The sequence below is a fragment of the Marmota monax genome, unplaced genomic scaffold (assembly GCF_021218885.2).
Source record: "Marmota monax isolate L192 unplaced genomic scaffold, Marmota_monax_Labrador192_F-V1.1 WCK01_AAM20220418_F8-fsc00148, whole genome shotgun sequence".
NCBI lineage: Eukaryota > Metazoa > Chordata > Mammalia > Rodentia > Sciuridae > Marmota > Marmota monax.
Window position 1 is genome coordinate 4,458,547 of NW_026693034.1, and position 18,355 is coordinate 4,476,901.

The following is an 18,355-nucleotide window of genomic DNA, read 5'->3' on the forward strand; positions in this document are numbered from 1 at the left end:
GAGGAAGAATACCAGATATGGCCACACTGGCCCGGGGGCCCCATGGGAGGTCCCTGGTGAACATCTTCCCTTGAATCAGCAGCAACCAGGGGCCGCGGTCAGGCCTAGCATTACTCTGTGGCCTCTACATGCTGCCTTTGCTGCAGGGGGGTCTGGGTACCCGGCCACCCTTAGAGGCCTGCCAGCCCTGGCCTCCTGAGGATGCTCCAGGGAGCCAGAGCTCAGTAGCATCCTGCTCTGCATCTAAGCTCCCTGGCTGAGCCTGCGGCCCAGCACCCCGCTGGCCTTGTCCTTCCCCAGGGCACGTGCAATCAGCCTTCCAGGCAGCTCACAGGAGAACTGAAGTTGAAAAACTGCGCTAATTCCACTTTTAAAACCCACTTTCAATTCTAAAGCCCTCAGTATTTGCCACATAATCCACTCCCTCCCCCCCATAAACTCACGTCTCAACACAGCTGCAGACTAGACCTAGACCGAGTCCTCTGCGTTCCCCCCAGAGTCAGAGCAGGCGGCCCTTGAGTACAGCCTCCAGGGCTGCCCCGAGCCAGGCCTTGCCGGGAAGGCAGGGAACATGGCCTTCAGTGACGTTAGCGCCTCCGGCCTCAGTGGCAAAGGCCAGGCTGAGAACACACTCCAGGGCCACTTGGGGGAAAGAATTTTTACCTGGGCCTCAGAGACAGAGTGATATGAATGTTAGATCAGAGTCACACCAGCCTGTGGGCCCTGCCTCTCCTGTTGGCAGAACGGGATTCCTGAGCATCCTGGAGGAAGGAGGCTGCAGGATCACATGGGCCTCCAGGGCTATCGAACCCATGGCCATCAGGGACGAGTGGGTGAGGACCCTGTGATAGCACAGGCATCTGGACACCTGTGAGGGCCTAGCCCATGTGCTCCTGGGAGCAGCTTCAGAGCCGGCATGTCCTCATTGTGACTGCATCAGCTATGGGGCTGAAGTTCCAAGGCCTATAACACACTCTGGGCTCAATCTCTCCTGCAGGATCTGGAGACAAGAAGCAGAATATCTCAGACGCTCACGATGACTCTCCAAGACCCCAGGCCCCCACTTGAAGGCCAACCAGCTGCCCCAGTACCCACAGTGCCCTGCCCAGAAACACATGGGAGTCACCATGAATAGACCCAAAGGAGAGTTTGCAGAGGAAAACCAGACCAAAGCCTGGCAGGGAGAAGGCCATCACATGACAACTGGTGGCCTCACTCATGTCACGGTTCACCCAGGATGAGCACAGAGCTGCCAGTGATTCCCTACCACCAGAAGGTCCCAGAACACCTGGCTGTCACTGTTTCCCTGACCAGAGTCACACCAGTCCTCTAACGGGGGACTTGCTCAGGATCCTCAGGCCAGCGTTAAAGGTCCAGACTATGCCCTGGCATGTGAGCTTTGGGGTGCAAGTCCACCAGACCTCAGTGGCCCATGCAGACCAGCACCCCAAAGTGTCACCACTCTCTATCAGGAATCAAGAAACCCAGGGGTGATGACACAGGGACCTCCCCACCCTAGAGCCAGGAGGCCCGACAGTAAACAGTCACAAGTGAGAGTCCACGGAAGCTTCCCTTTGTGGGCCCCATGCAGCACAGTGTCTGGGAAGTGGGGGGCAGAGTCAGGGCAGCTCCAGCAAGGGGCCACCTCCCGCCACACCGCAGGCCAGGCCAGCAGGCCAGGTGGCTGGGCACTGATCTGGCCAGGCCAGAGGAACCAAGTCTCCAGGACAGACACGGAACAGAAGAGACGAAGGCTGGCACGGCCACCAGGCAGGTGTCACTGAGGCCAGAAGAGAGGTGGAGGCAAACACCCCATGGGGTCTGGGGTGGTTCTAGGGTGGGAGCAGGAGGGGGCGGGCAGGAAAGCCTCGTGTGCCTAGACCCCCCAGGAGGACGTGAAACCTTCCGTGGCCACCAGAGTCCTGTTGACAAAGACGTGCACAAACCCACCTCCAGACACACTGCTGGGGCCCCTGAGAAAGCCCAAGAGCGGGGAACAGGCAGAAAAAACCCGCCACAGCAACCCCAAACCGTGGGCCATGTGGTGGGGAAGACAGGAGAAGGCACAGGGGAGGAGCTTCGAACCTGGGAGAGCAAAGGCCAGTGCAAAACAGACTCAGCATGGCCTCAGGCACTGGGCAGCGTTGACACAAGGGCCTTCCCACGCTGTGACCACCCAGGGCACATCTGAAAGTGGCTTCACAACCAGGGAAAACAAGACAACCCGCGGGAGTTGCCTCCTGAGAGGGCAGGGTGGGACCCTAATCCAGAAACCAGCAGGCCCTTGCTGGCGTTTGGCACCAAACCGCAAACAGCGCAACCAGAACCACAGCAGCACCTCAGCCAAGCCGTGTGAGGAGGGAAGCCAGAGATGGCGAGTGGACAGGCAGGATGGCGCCACCCTGGCAAGAGGCAATTTTGCCAGTGACAAGCTGTAGGGACGCCGGCTCTGCTGTGGAGTCATGGATAAAGGCAAGAACACACCACTAGGTAAAGGGATAGGGAAATGGCAGAGTAGCTGGTGCGAGAAGCTTCTCTTGGTCAGCAATTCTGAGCTCTTGAGGCAGAAAAGGGTGAGAAAAAGAAAAGCATCAGAAAAAGTAATAAGCTCTGCTTCCTCCTTTACACAGGGTCCCCCAGCAGGAGTGGGTCTGGGGCAGGCACCGGGACAGCAGGGTGCAGTTGCCAAGAGCCACAGCGCCACCTACTGGGACCCCACGGAGAAGTACCTGGCTCAGCTGTAGCTTCTGCACCTTTGGTGCCAGAGGGAGGAAGCCCAGCCACAGGGGCGGGCACACAGGTCGGGGAGGGCCTGACCCTGGTGCCCGGCAGGGGGCACACGGAGCCCATTTGGAAAGGCTGGCGCATACCCTGTGGTGCAGCTGGGACCGCTGTGGGGCCGCCCTGCAGGTAGTGGGGCCGCAGCAGAGGCATCCACAAGTCTCTCCCACTGTCTTCCGGGCACCAGCACAGCAGGCAGGAGGGCAGACCTGGGCCTGGACCAGCACACTTGGCCCTGCAGGACCCCTCCTTGTGGGTGTGAAAGCTGTCCTTCGAGGTGACCACTGGCTGCACCGTGTCTCACCTCTCAGAGCCTGTTTCCCCGTCTGTTCGCCAGAGCTGAGGCATTCACCTCTCAGCTCTCCATGAGGTTTAAGGACAGAGGTGAAGCCGTGTCTGGCCCAGAGCCCTAACATGGCCCCAGTCTCCAGGAGGGGAAGGACAGGTGCTTGGATCTCATCCAAGTGGCGCACCTGGGATCACACTGGGATGTGGCAGCGGGAGGGGCCTTCACCCTCTTCATCAGCAGCGAGTATTCCATGGGTTTGTGGCACCATGCCAGGTGCAGGACAGGGACACACGGAACACAGGGGCTGACCGGCCCTGCTCAGTTTCACCCAAATGTCCCCTCGGCCAGGGTCGACCTTGTATCTGGGCTCAGACACTGAGCACCAAGCAGCAGGAATCACGGCCCTTCCAGCTGTCAGCCCCTGTAAGACCAGCACCCCAGGCACCCAGGAGCCACCACCAGGCCTGTGCTTGGTAGTGCACAAGGGCGCCTTGGGAAGGAAGCGCCTCGAAAACCAGCTGTGCAAAGGGGCGAAGACCTTGACACATGGCGGGAGGTGCTGTGCTCTCTGAAAGAGCGCCACAGGAGATGGGGCCCTGAGGGAGGCCAGGAGGGGAGGGCAGGCCCAGGCAGCAGGACGGCGCGAACAGAGAGAGGCGGCAGCCTGGGTCCGGGCTGGCACCCGCTCCGGCTCCAGTCCACTGCAAGGAGGAAGCCGGGGAGCGGAAGGACAAGGCAGCCTCTTTGCGAGGGAGCAGGGGAAGTTCAGACCCTGGTGACGCGAGTGCTGTCCCTGACACAAGCACAGCTCCACAGTGCTTGGTGATAGTGGATACTCCCTGCGCTTTGTGGAAACTCCCACGCACACACGGCCAAGAAAGACAGCAACTCCCAGAGCAGGCTCCTATCTCCACAGGAAAGCCACCCCTCAGGACTGACAGTGTCCACATAGCCTGGTCTGAGGGCACACTCATGGGCAATAGGACGGAGCCAGGAGGCTGGTCCAAGCCCCTTCAGCAGAACACACCTGACAGGGAGGTGTCAGCCTGGGGCTGTGGTGGCAGCTCCCTCCCAGCTACACCCAGTACGTGGAAATCGGCTGCAAGCTGATGAGGGGCAGAGGCACCCTGTTCTCCCACGCTGAGGGCAGGGCTGGCTGCACCTGGTACCCAGAACGCAGCCTCTGCCTCTTGGCACACTAAGCAGAGCAGGAGAGCACCCAGCAGGCAGCAGTGCCACCTGCTTACCCTGTTCTCAGCCACCACAAACCCTTGGCCCACTTGGAGAAGCATGGTAGAGCCTGGGCCCTCTCTTGGACCCTCCCAAAAAGGCACCTCAGACATCTGCTCCAGCACCGACCCAAGAAGCCCAGGTGTGGAGCGCGATGGATGGGGCTGAGCCGTAACATTCTGGCCAATGCCTCGCTCCCAGGTTCCACAGCTGGAGAATCAAGGTCTAAAGCAAAAGAAGGTCATACAGAACTCATAGAATGGATTCAAAAGGACATCAAAAGTAGTGCCAGACCACCAGGCATGGTAGCGCACATCTGTAATCCCAGTGGATTGGAAGGCTGAGGCAGGAGGATTGCTAGTTAGAGGTCAGCCTCAGCAAATGAATGAGGCCCTCAGCAACTTAGCAAGACCTGTCTAAAAATTTTTAAAAATTGGGGCTGGCATTGTGGCTTAGTGGTAGAGCACTTGCCTAGCATGCGTGAGGCACTGGGTTCGATCCCCAGCACCACATAAGAATCAAAACAAATAAAATAAACGTATTATGTCCATCTACAACTAAAAAAATTAAAAAAATATATTTTTTTAAGTTGGGGCTGAGGTCATGGCTCAGTGGTAGACTGCTCGTCTGGCACGTGTGAGGCACTGGGTTCAATCCTCAGAACCACATAAAAATAAATAAAATGAAGGCATTGTGTCCAATGAGGATCGAACCCAGGGCCTCGTGTGCCTTGCACATGCTAGGCAAGTGCTCTACCACTGGGCCACAACCCCAGCCCCTACAACTTAAAATTTTATTTATTTATTTATTTGTTTGTTTGTTTGTTTGATTTAAAAGAACTGGGAATGTAGTGCAGTGGTAAAGTTCCCCTGGAAGTAAATCCCAGTAAAACAAAACAACAACAACAAAAAACACAAACACAGTGCCAGGAGCCCAGCACAGTGTGCCAGGAGTCTGAGCAACATGGGAGGCTGAGGTGGGAGGATCACCTAAGCCAGGACCGGAGGCCGGCCTGGGCAACACAGTAAGAACCCCACCTCAGAAACAAAACCAAAAAGTCATGGGTTAAGGATGTGGTTCAAGGGTGAGCACTCATCCAGCATGTGTAGGACCCCGGTCCATCTTCAGCACCGCAAAACAAGAAAGACCAACATGAAGTCCAGCCAGCAGGGCTGCCAGGCCCCACGACCCAAGGCCTCCTGGCTGATGCTCTTCTTTTCATCTTGTCTTTTCGCAGCACTGGGGACAAGCTCAGGCCTCACTCCACAGAGCGCACCCAGCCTTAATGGCTCTTCTTTTTGGGAGCAGCTGGGGTCTCCTTCCTGTCTCTCTCCACAGAACAGGAGGGAAGGGAGGCCACACCTTTTGGTCACATTCAAATCTCTTTCAGGAGCTCTGCCCGATGCACTGGCCGGCGGCGTCCCTCAGGTGGTCTCTCCAAAGGCTCCACTCCCCTGAATAACCTGCTCGCCTAAGTCCTGCTCCACGGCACAGTACCAGATGAGGCTTTGCAGGGACCACAGTGAGTGACACAGCCCCACCAGAGAGGGCCGGACAACAGCCAGGCAGGAGAGGAAGATGCCAGCTGCGGGGACCAAGACCCTCGCTAGCTCCCGGAGGCCCTGCTCCCAGGCTGAACAACACAGCGTGGGGAATGTGCAAGTCCTGTTCAGGAGACTCTGAATCAGCTCATAGGAGTGGCAGGGTGGTGGCTGCCGGGAGCCGGGGAGGAGCACGCAGGGTTCTTACTTCACGTGTGTGAGTTTTTGCTTGGGAAGATGGGAAAGGTCTAAGGATGGATGGCAGTAATGGGTACAAAACAATGTAAAAGGGTTTTTGTTTGCTTGTCTGTTTTGCAGGGCTGGGGATGGGACCCTGGGGTTCACACAGGTAGCATTCTACCACGGAGCCCCAGCCCCAGCTCCAGCTCCTCAGGCAATTATTTTGACATTTAGATTCCACTGCTTCTCCAGCTATGAGTTGGAATTTCCAAAACTCTTTTCTGCACTTGACATTCACAGTCCTCAAACAGTGCACCTTGGACCTTGAGGACTCACGCAGGCACAAGCAGCAGAGGGTCCTGGAGCCTGGAGCAGATGGCTGATTGGGGGCCCTGTGGACCCTGCCTCATTCAATTGCTTTCCTATGAATCACAGGAAAACGGTGCCTGCTTCCTGCTTCAGGGACATTACCCAAGGCGCCCTGGTTCCTCTCATCAACAGCAAGCAGGGTGGGGTTTGCAGGGAGTTTCCTAACCTTCTCAACTCCTACAGTCAAGTGTGAGCCGCAGCCTCTGGTGAGACACCCAGAAAGCTGCTCAAAGCCTATTTAGTTGCATTTTGTATCCAAACCAGCAGCCTTGACACCTGCCTAAGGACAAGGCCAACTGGAAGATTCGCGTAAAAGGGGGTCACCACTGCAGGACAGCAACCTGAAGCAATGGCGACAGAGCAGGCAGGAAGCACCAGGAGGAGACAGGGACCCCTAGGACACCTGACGGGAGCACCCACACTGCTGCCGCAAGCCAAGCATGGCTACCCTGGACTTGCTCCCTTCTTCTTACTCAAAGAAACCCGCCAGAAATGTCCCTGAGAGATCTGCAGGGACAATCACAAACAAGGAGACATGAACAGTCAAAAAACATATCCAACGATGCTCAGTGGGTATCAATGCAGGCAATGGGAGGACACACTCCCCCAGGACACTGGGCACACCTGAAAACTTGACGACACAGCAGGGTGGGACACAGAGGTGTGGACAGAGTTCCACAGTCAGCTGGAGGGGGAGGGTGGAGGCTAGGAGAATTGCTTTTGAGGCCAATCTGGTAAATTTTCAAAAATACCTGCGGTGCACAGGTGTACACAGGAAACCCACATAAAGATATTCGTGGGGGCCGAGGAAGACTGGAAACAACAGAACGCCCATCAACAGCAGAAACCTCAGAGCCGGGCAAAGTAGCACACCTGTCACATCCCAGCCCTCGTGAGGCCTTGGCAGGAGGACCACTTGAGCCCAGGAGTTTGAGGACAGTCTGGGCAACATTGTGTGACCAAGTCTCAAGAAGAGTGGTTAAGATAATAAACGTTAGGGCTGGGAATTCAGCCCAGCAGCAGAACACCTGCTTAGCATGTGCAAGACCCCGGTTCAATCCTGAACACCACAAATAAATAAAGATATTAAAAAAGAAAGAAAAAGATAATAAATGTTGGGACAGGGATGTAGCTCAGTGGTAGAGCATTGGGGGGAAATTGCACACAGGGAAGAAGGGGACAGGAGAAAAGACTCATCTGTGCAAGAGAAACAGAAAGGACGGAGACTTGGTGTCCTGGCGAGGGGCGGCAGGAGGAGGGTGGAGCCCCACTGTGCCACGCACATCTCAAGCAGCACTGACAGGCTAGAAGATACGGTGAGGGTCCCAGGCCCAAACAGTACACACATTCAACGATGATGTGCAGTTGACACCAAACAGAATGGTGAACAGAAACAAAGGCACCTACTGCAAGTAGAGACGGCTCTGAAGCAGGCACCAAAGAACAACACCAAGTACCTAGAGAACAGCTTCTGACTGGACACGGGACGACTGGTGACAAAATGCTACACAAATATGTTTGCAGTTCACGAATATGTTCTCCACAGGTACGTGGTTAGCAATTCTGAACCTACTTCACACACACACCGGGACTGAACACATCGGTAAACGTGCTGTGGGTGACAAGAGCCAGGCCTTTCTGCTGCTGGAGAGAAGTTATGTGAGCCGGGAAGCGGAAGGGTGGTGCTGAGCTTGGACCCTGGGCTAGAATCAGAAAGGTCAGTGTGCACAGCTCATCTTCACGGACATGAGAGTGCACGGTGTGCAATGAACACAGCGAGCAAGGAGAAGTTGGACAACTCAGTAACGTGATGCACATTTTCTATTTACCCATTGATATAACAGAACGGCAACACCCCTGCTCAGATGAAAGTGCTTGTGGGCTGGGAAACAGAGCTCAGTGGTCGAGCGCACACGGCCCTGGGTTCCACACACGAGGCCTGGGTTCAATCCCTAGTACCACCAATAAATAAATAAATAAGATAAAATAAGGGCTGGGGCTGTAGCTCAGCAGCAGAGCGCCTGCTTAGCACATGAAAGGCACTGGGCTCCATCTTTAGCACCACATAAAAATAAAACAAATATAATGAAGGCATGCTGTCACCTAAACAACAACCAAAAAAAGTTAAAAAAAAAAAAAGAAAAAGAGAGAGATAAAATAAACTGCTTATGGAAGGTCGCAGTGCAGCTCAGTGGTGTGTCTGCTTGGAATGATCAAGGCCCTGGATTCCATCGCCAGTACCAAAAAGAAAGAAAGGAAGAAAGAAAGAAACGGGTGCGTACACAAGTAGCTGTGCCCACTCAGCCCTCTGGGCAGGGCACCGCAGTCGTGACGAATCTGCTGCCAGGGCCTGGCTTCTACACATACCGTCCAGGAAGAGGAACCCAAGCCTTAGAGAAATGGCCAAGCAGGTTGAGGCAGGGAAGCACACAGGAGCGGGAACATCCGAGCTGCCGGAGAGCCAGGAAGTGCTCCAAAAGAGGAAGGGTCAGATGAAGAGGGTGCAGACCCACGGAAAGAATACCCCCAGGGGCTGGGGATGCAGCTCAACTGGGAGATGTGGGAGATGCCTGCCTGGCATGCATAAAGCCCTGGGCTCAATCCACCAAACAAGAGAGCACCCCCAGGACAATTAGACAATGCCACACACGGTGACAGCGGTGGGCTCCAACCCAGTGACTAAATAAGAATCACTGAGTCGGGTTGAGGCTGTAGCTCGGTGGCAGAGCGCCTGCCCAGCACGTGAGACCCGAGGCTCGATCCTGAGCACCACATAAAAAAATAAATAAAATAAAGGTATGCTGTCCATCTACAGCTACAAAAAAAAAAAAAAAGAATCACTGAGTGGACACTGGTATATGAGTAAATAAAATGGGGGAAAGGTCTTTCTCACTGTAGAGTTCCAATTAAACGTAAAATGAAGGACACAGAAAATCATCATTAGTCATGGTGATGACTGTTATGTTCGTGTCCTCCAAAGTGAAACCTGAAGCCCCAGAGGATGGTGTGAGGAGATGGAGCCACTGGGAAGTGGCAGGGCCAGATGAGGCCATGAGGAGAAGCCCTCACCATAAGTGAGGATAAGATTCAAGAAGGCAGCCCCCTTCTTGGGCCTCACCAGACACCATAATCTTGGTGGCCTCCAGGACTGTGAGACTGAGTACCTGCTATTTAAGCCACCGAGCCTTCTTGTCATGTGACTTCCCGGTCATAGCAGCCCAAGTGGACTAAGGCCAAGATCCATCACAGATGCTAAAACTGGGGGGTCAAGCAGGGTAAGAAACACGGGATCTACACTCAAGGCCTCCCTCCATGACATGTTTGTTCATTAGAAAGAACACAGTGAGGACTGGGGTTGTGGCTCAGCGGTAGAGCGCTCGCCTAGCACAGGCGAGGCCCTGGGTTCGATCCTCAGCACCACATAAAATAAATAAATAAAATCAAGGTATTGTGTCCAACCACAACTAAAAAGTAAATACTTAAAAAAAAAAAAAAGAAAAAAGAAAGAAAGAAAGAACACAGTGACTTCGCAGCAGAGAAGCCTCACTGGCACCACCTTCCCAGGTAATGGAGGCCAATGGTGCCTGAGGTAAGGTATGAGAACACCACGCCGTCCAGGTGTCAAGACCGAGAAGCCCAGTCTCCTCCATGGTTTTCTTGCCAAAAATGCCGACTCTCAATCTAATCATAAGAAAATGTCAGAGAGACCCAAACTGAGGGACATGCTCCAAAATGACCCACCAGTTCTCCCAGTGTCAAGGTCATGAAGGACAAGGAACAATGGGGGAATAGCCATGGAGAAAGAAGCCTAAGGAGACAGACAACTCAATTCAACCAGAGACTCCGGACTGGACCCTAAATAGGATCGCGGGAGAGAGGAAGGACATAGGAGGAAACGGACCAAATTCTCAGGTGGCTCAAATGGCTCCTACCCTGCTGACGTCCTTGTTCTGATAACTGTGGGGGCACACGGGGTGTCGCATTAGGAAAGCTGAATTAAGGCTCTTCAGAAACCCTATTTTAACTACTTACCTAAAATTATTTTAAAATAAAAGGCTGGCCTGGGCGTAGAGTGATGGCACACACCTGTGATCCCAGCAGCCCAGGAGGCTGAGGCCCTAAGCAACTCAGTGAGACCCTGTCTCAAAATAAGATATAAAAAGGGCTGGGGGCGTGGCTCAGTGGCTGAGCACCCCTGAGTTCAACCCCCAGTACCCAAATAAATAAATAAATAAAAGATAGAAGAGAGAACCCAGGGGTGTATATTTTATACACCAGAGAAACAGTTATGGCGAAATGTGTGAGAAAACATAGCAACTTTTGTACTGGGGACAGAGGGGAGTGGAGCCTCCTAGAAAACTGACCCTGTGGCCAAGAGGATGTCCAGAGAGAGGAGTCCTCCCTGCAGAAGGAAGCCGGGCCCTCTGACCACCCACCACAGCCTGGCGCTCTCTGTTCCCATAAAACAGTGCTGGGCACTGGGGACGCTGGGTCTGTGGAGGGCGGTGCTGTCAGAGGCCTGCTGGCCACTCACCTGCGGAGGAGCGACTGCTGCAGGTTCTTGCAGGTGGCGAGGGACTCGCCAGTGAACATGTGGCACACGACGACGTGCGGACAACGAGCCATGAAGGCCAGCACGGCCTCGGGCTGGAGGGAGCCGCTGCGGGACACCAGGCACAGACGCTGCAGCGAGGAGCACTGGCTCAGCGCCTGGAAGAACTGTGCGTTGGCGCTGAAGTAGGGCTGCTCCAGCCTGCGGGAGAGAGCGGCGTGAGGACCACAGGGTAGCACTGCCAACGGAGCTCCTGGACGCACTGAGTGGGAGCTGCTGGTCCCCCCAGCACCCACATGAAACCTCAGTCCCTGGATGCTGGGGGAGGGGCGATCAGAGCCTCAGGGCTCCCCTGTAGACCCTGATTTGGGAGAACCGGGTGACCCAGTGCAGTCAGCACTGCCGACAACCCAAGGTCACCAGCCCTCAGTGCAGACAGGCTCAGGGCATCCCTGGCCTCCCTCAGCACCCTCCCTTCCTCATGCACTGCAGTGAACTCACTTGTGATTCCGGCCCTCAGGGCTCAGTTTGATGGAAAGACAGATGAACAAACCACAAGAAAGGGTGGGAACCTAAGGGGCTGGGGTGGGGGTGGGTTGCTCCAGCCATGACAGAGGGGAGCTTGATGACCCAAGCCACTTCACAGGCTGCCAGGAGCACCAGGGTGAGGAAGGCTGAGAGCCAGGAAGATGGGGAGGAAAACTGGTGTGCGCTGGGTAGTCCCAGCCCAGGATCTGCAAGTGTGAAAACAGGGTCTCTGCAGATAATTAAGGTGAGGTCTGCTCTAGATCCAATGACTGGTTCCTTATAAGAAAGTCAGGTGCACAGATGCATGCCTATAACTGTAATCCCAGCTACTCAGGAAGCCGAGACAGGAGGACTGCAAGTTTGAAGCCAGCCTCAGCCACTTAGGAGACAGACCTCAGCATATTAGTGAGATCCTGTCTCAAAATAAAAAATAAAACAAACTGGGGATGTAGCTCAGTGGTAAAGTGCCCCTCGGTTAGATCCCCTAGTACACACACACACACACAAAAGGCGGGGGGGGGGGGGCGGACAAGGTAAAGCTCAGAGATACAAATAAGAAGATGGCAGGGCCTGGAGCAGTGCACCTGTCTACAAGTCACAGAGCACCAAGCTACCAAGCTTTGCCAGTCACCATCAAAAGACAAGAGGCATGCAGGGCGCGGTGGCGCATCCCACAGCTCGGGAGCCTGAGGCAGGAGGATCATGAGTTCAAAGCCAGCCTCCGCAAAAGTGAGGTGCTAAGCAAATCAGTGAGACCCTGTCTCTAAATAAAATACAAAACAGGGCTGGGGATGGGGTTTAGTGGTTGAGTGCCCCTGAGTTCAATCCCCAGTACTCAAAAACAAACAAAACAACAACAAAAAAAACAAAAGGCACAAGAAAGACTCTCCCTCACAGACTCAGAAGGAACCAGCCGAGCCAGCACCTGGATTCCAGACTCCGCCTCAGAAGAGTAAACATGTGTTTGCCATTTTAAGCCACTCAGTCTGTGGTCATGTGTTCCTGTGGCCCCAGGACACTAACACAGACACGGAAGAGAGACAGAGCTGCAGTGTCTGCCAGCACAGAGAGCCTTTCATGGTAAAAGGACCAGGAAGCCTCAGGAGGCCCCTGTGTGCCTTCTACAGGAAACACAGTCCCGGGAGAAGACCTAACAAGTGTCTCTGGAGAGCGGGCCGGAGACACCTTCGCTCTGCAGGCCGTGCACACACGAACGTGCATCATCTCACACTTTAAAAAGCTTATGTCCGGGTGGCCGGTTTCTGTGATCCCAGAGACGCAGGACGCTGAGGCCAGAGGAACACAAATTCAAGGCTAGACTCAGCAACTTATTTAGATCTTGTCTCAAAATAAAATAAAAAGTGTAGCTCAGTGATAAAGTGCCCCTGGGTTCAACATCCAGTAACAAAAACCGAAAGAAAAAAAAAAGCTTGTGTTTGTTCCGGAGGGAGCTACTGGTCCACTGAGCAGCTTCAAGGCAGGTGGCAAAGGGAGAGGGGACATCAGTGCAAGGCAGGCAGGAGTGGGAGAGGCTGGCCAGGCAGTACCTGGGGATGACTGTGGGCAGCTGCAGCTCAGGGTGGGGGCCAGCCCCCAGGAGCTGGGCCAGAACACAGCGCACCCAGACCCCTGGCCTTCTAAAAGCTGAGGCAGAAGGAAACAACAGGACACTTCCTGAGGAAGTGGCTTCCCTTTGCCAAAAGGAACTTCATCCATCTGAGGTCACCGGTGTCTGACCATGAGAACATGAAACCCAAGTCTTAAGAGGGCTTTGAAAGGGAGGCCACTGGGCAGTGGTCAGTCATTTCTTTCTTTTTATTTCCTGGTGGTACTGGGGATCGAACACGGGTGCTTTACCACTGAGCTACATCCACTGCCTTTATTTTGAGACAGGCTGGCTCAAACTTGCAATCCTCCTGCCTCAGCCTCCTGAGTTGCTGGAATTACAAGTATAAGCTACCACACCCTGTATCAGTCATTTCCAAAGGAGCCACCACCACCACCACTAGACTCCATGCATGGTAGGAGGCAGGACAACACTCCGGCTGAAGCCTGGCCCTATTGGGGGCACTACACATATCACGGGGAAGCTGTTCTGAGGCCCCAGAGTCCAGTCAAGCAGGTCCAGCTAGCAAGTGCCCAAGGCCCAAGCCTGCACCAATCTCCCTACAAACACCTAGCTTCAGACCTAGAACCCAGGTTCTCTACAGCTTCAGGCTTGTCATGGGGCAGACAGAGTCCCCATCACCCCACCACTGTTTACAATTTGACCCACAGGGACCCCAGGAGGCCCGTGTCTCACTGTGCACAGAGCAGACCAAGCGGATGACCTCATGGGATATCCCTGAGAAGGCATGATGAGAAATGCCCACACTGCCACATGGCAGCAAGCCTGTACTGGGGACAGTGTGCCCCTATCAGACCTCCCTTCACTCAGGTGGTGTGAACTTCACTGAACACAGCAACACCATGAACACGGCTGGCCCCAGGGCTCAGGTAAGAGGCAGTGAGCGTCCCATCTCCCTGTCTGCAAAGCTGTACAGCCTCCACCATCCCACCACCCAGGAACACCAGCAGGTCATGGTCAAGGGACAGAGGAGAGGGATCTGCAAAAATAAGAGTAAGCCCCAACTACCAAGAGCAGGGCCATCTCTGAGTGGAGTCACCACATGGAGCCACCAGCCGGTCCTACATAGCCACTGAACACCTAGAAAATGAGTAAGGTGCTGCTGCTGACACTGAGCTTGGGGGAAATGCAGGTTCTTCAGGGGATGACTTGGAAAAGCAAGAGCGTACTGCATACACGCAACCAGTTCCCCACCTTAGGTCCATTCTCCAAGCCATCCAGGGTGGTCCAGGGGTATAAATATATAATATATAAATACCCTAGAAAAATATATAAACATCTGCAGATCTGAAAGTAGGTAAATGGGAAAGGTGCAGCTGAAGGAGCCCTGCAGGGCTGCTCTGTCACCCCACAAAACCTTGTCCCATGCTACGAGGGTCGTCCTCAGAGATACAGGACCAATCCCAACAGCCAGAAACAGAGCAGACACCTACCCAGCCCAGGAACGTGGCCATGTGGCTTCTCGTCCCCTTCCCCAAGGACACATGAGTAACCTATGTCAGTGGAGTCCAGACAGCTAATAAGTGGCACTCTAATTTTGGATTTGAATTTTGAGCTGATTTTTCTAGAGAAAATGTCTGAACACTATTTGGTTTTGGTTCTATTTGTGTGTATGTGGTGGGGGCGGGTGCTAGGGATTAATCCCAGGGCTGTGCATGTTGGTTTTATCTTTAAAAAAACAAATCCTGAGGGGCTGGGGTTGGGGCTCAGCAGTAGAGCGCTCACCTAGCATGGGCAAGGCCCTGGGTTCGATACTCAGCACCACATAAAAAGTAATTAAAGATATTGTATCCAACTACAACTTAAAAAAAAAAAAAAACCTGAGCCAGGCATGGTGGTGCATGCCTGTAATCCCAGAATCTCCAGAGGCCGAGGCAGGGGGATTATGAATTCAAAGCCAGCCTCAGGGCTGGGGATATAGCTCAGTTGGTAAAGTGCTTGCCTCACAAGCATAAGGCCCAGGGTTCAATCCCCAACACCACAGGGGAAGAAAAAAAAAAAAAGCCTCAGCAAAAGCGAGGCACTAAGAAACTCGGTGAGACCCTGTCTCTAAATAAAATACAAAATTGGGCTATGATGTGGCTCAGTGGTTGAGTGCCCCTGGGTTCAATCCCCACTACAAAAAACAAATATCCTAAGTCACCCCCTGCCTGACTGTACACATGCCAGTTCCCCACCTTAGGTCCATTCTCCAAGCCATCCAGGGTGGTCCAAGGGTATAAATATATAGTAAATACCCTAGAAAAATATATAAACATCTGCAGATCTGAAAGTAGGTAAATGGGAAAGGTGCAGAGACCCCAGAGGCATGGTGACTCCCGGTACCAGTCAACTTGGGCTTTTCTGACTCCTGGTAGCAGTCAACTTGGGCTTTTCCCTCCCACGCAAGAGGCCAGGCAGCATTTGTAATGTCGACCACTAGGTGGCGATGTAGGTCCGCACTGCCAGCCCTTAGTCTACCCGCCAACGTTTGTGTACTTTTGAAACTTCTCAACTGGGCAGCCTCTTTCAAATTCTTTGCTCTGAGTGTCACTGTCACAGGTCTTCAGGAGGAATGTGCCTAGTGGGGGCATCCTGTCCACACTCACTCCCCTAACAGCAGGGCCAGCACATCTGTACCTTCCCACCTCCCCTGCATAGTGGCAGGGCCTGCAGGTGGCATTTCTATGGCGCTCTGGGTGGCTGGGAGAACTGACCTAAGGTGGGAGACTGGCATGTGCAGAGTCAGACAGGGGTAAGGAAAAGGTCTCTCTCCTGACAGACCTCGTCTTAGGGTGCCTGTGGTACTGATCCTTTCCAGCCAAAAAGATCTGACCTCCAAATCCCACCTCCTGAGGGGTGTCTTGAGTCTCCCTGTAGCTCTGAGGACACAAGAAGGTCCACTCCAGAGAAGTGAGGGGCAGCACTAGACCATAAAGGTATTCAGGGGCCACTGGCATGGTTCTCTTGCCCCTGCTCAGATGCTGTCCTGGTTCCAAGGCCAGGCAACCCAAGGTGACCTGGGGTAACACTACCCATACTCCAGCACAAAGCAAGGCCTGCTACGTCTTGGGAAAGAAGGTGCCCCTGTGAGCCCTGCTCATGACCCCCTCACCTTGGAGGTGTGCCACGTTCTGCAGTTAGAACATGTTCCCACATCACCTCCTTCCCAACAGGAGTCCAGGCTGGCACAATGCTTATGTTCATACTTGGGGGAGCAGCAGCCAGCAGGTCAGTCTGGAATCCCAAGGGTTGCCATCTCAGAAAAAATTCCCCTGGGAAATGCAGGTGCCCAGCAGCCCTGGGAGCCTGTGCCAGCCTCCCATGAGCCCAGAACACCATTTCCTCTGTGCAGCTCCTGCCCACAGCCAGCAGGTGCCACCTGCTCCATCCCCTGCAGCTTCCCTGGGCTTGCCTGTCACAGAAGGCAGGAATCCAGAGGAACGGGGCCACTTGGCTGCATGCCAGAAACCGGTGTTTGTTCTGAACAGACAGTACCCAGCTCAGAGCAGACATGGTTCTGCGGCTGCTGGGCACAGGCTAGAGTCTGTGCACAGAGATGCCATTATGAGCCACGGTGAGGTTCTCAGGGTGGCCTACAAAACGCGTTTATGCCAGACGAAGTGGCACATGTCTGTAATCTCAGCTACTCAGGAGGCTGAGGCAAGAGGATCACAAGTTCAAGGACAGCCTGGGGAACTCCCCTGTCTTGAAACTAGTGAAAGGGGCTGAGGGCTGGGGATATAGCTCAATTGGCAGAGTGCTTGCCTTGCATGCACAAGGCCTTGGGTTCAATCCTCAGGCCAAAAAAGGAGGGGGGGGGCTGAGAGCTGTGTGGGCACAGTGGCACATGACTGTGATCCCAGTGGCTTGGGAGGGCTGAGGCACAAGGATTGCAAGTTCAAAGCCAGCCTCAGCAACTTAGTGAGGCACGAAGCAATTTACTGAGGGCTGGGTTGTGGCTCAGTAGTTAAGTGTCCCTGGGGTTCAATCCCCATACCAAAAAACCAAAAGGGCTGAGGATGTAGCTCAGCGGTACCACACTCTGCTAGGATATTCAAGGAGGCCCTGGTTCCAATCCCTGGGACTTCAGAAACAAACAAAAAACACTTATCCCCAGTGCCACCTCTCATGCTGCACACATGGCCCTGATCCTGGAGAAGACATTCAACCACAGGCCCTTGTGACCACTGTGGCATTGCTGCCTCTGCAGGAATCACTCCAGCTGCATGCAGAGCAGCTGTGAAGCTGGGCAGGTTCCCTAACTCTCTGGGCCTTACCTTTCCCATCTGTGAAGTGAGGACAAACTATATTCAGGCTGTTGAGGATCTCAAAGGGGTCATTACCTGCAAGCAGGTGAGAAGCACTAGCAGCTGTCACATGAGCTCAGAGGCACAGCTGCACCACGGCAGCTGCTCCCCTGGGCAATGTGTCCCCCTCATGTGCTTCCTCAGTGTTCTCTGCTGTTTCTTCCCCGTCTTTCTGACCAGTTCTCACCAGGGGCCCCCCACCCTAGTTGAGTCTATGGGTTCAAGCACCATGGCCACCTGCCATCTCTGTGCTGAGGACCCCACAGCAACTGCTCAGGGCCAGACTGCACCCCGGGCCTGACCTCACTGACCACTGTCAGGAAGCGCTCTGGAAGCAGGTTGGGGAAAATCTGTCACTTTTCATTCTCTGCCTTTTAGGGCTCTGACTCCTTGGAACGACTTAACTTTTGCTGGTTTCTGTTTTTATCAAACACTCCCTGATAATGACCAAACAGCTTGGCTGCAGTCCAGTTAGAAAATGCATGCAGTTTAATGGGCTGGCAGAAGGCAAAACAAGATCTATGAAGACCTCAGCTCTGGGGGAGGGTGGAGGATGGGAAAGGCAGCGGAGCACAACAGACACTAGTATGGCAATTTGTAAATCAATGGATGTGTAACTGATGTGAATCTGCAATCTGTGTATGGGGTGAAGGTGGGAGTTCATAACCCACTTGAATCAAAGTGTGGAATATGATATGTCAAGAAATTTGTAATGTTTTGAACAGCCCACAATAAAAAATTAAAAAAAAAAAAAAAAAAAAAGACCTCAGCTCTGAGCTGGCCAATTCAGAACTCCAAAGCTCACCAGGGCCCCTGACTGTAGGGGCTGTTCAACACCTAATCACAAGAAGCAATAAGGGTAGCAGAGCAGCCGCCCTCAGGGGTCCATCTGCTGGATGTATTCTGCCATCTATATGCAGCTTCCAACCCTGCGTGGCACACTGACCACGGGAGCCACTGCTCCTGCAG

General features: G+C 53.9%; 1 protein-coding gene across 2 annotated transcripts in view; it reads right to left on the reverse strand.

Moving 5' to 3' along the window:
* The window catches only part of Fbxl18 (F-box and leucine rich repeat protein 18), a 41,478-nt gene that overhangs the window by 8,529 nt on the left and 14,594 nt on the right, over positions 1 to 18,355 (reverse strand). The window contains exon 4 of one of the 2 annotated variants that reach the window (XM_046453764.2): positions 10,925 to 11,143. The exons of the other annotated variant lie outside the window; for it this stretch is intronic. Within the exon in view, the coding sequence (XP_046309720.1) occupies positions 10,925 to 11,143 (219 nt within the window). The remainder of the gene's footprint in view (positions 1 to 10,924; positions 11,144 to 18,355) is intronic. 2 annotated transcript variants of the gene reach the window in all.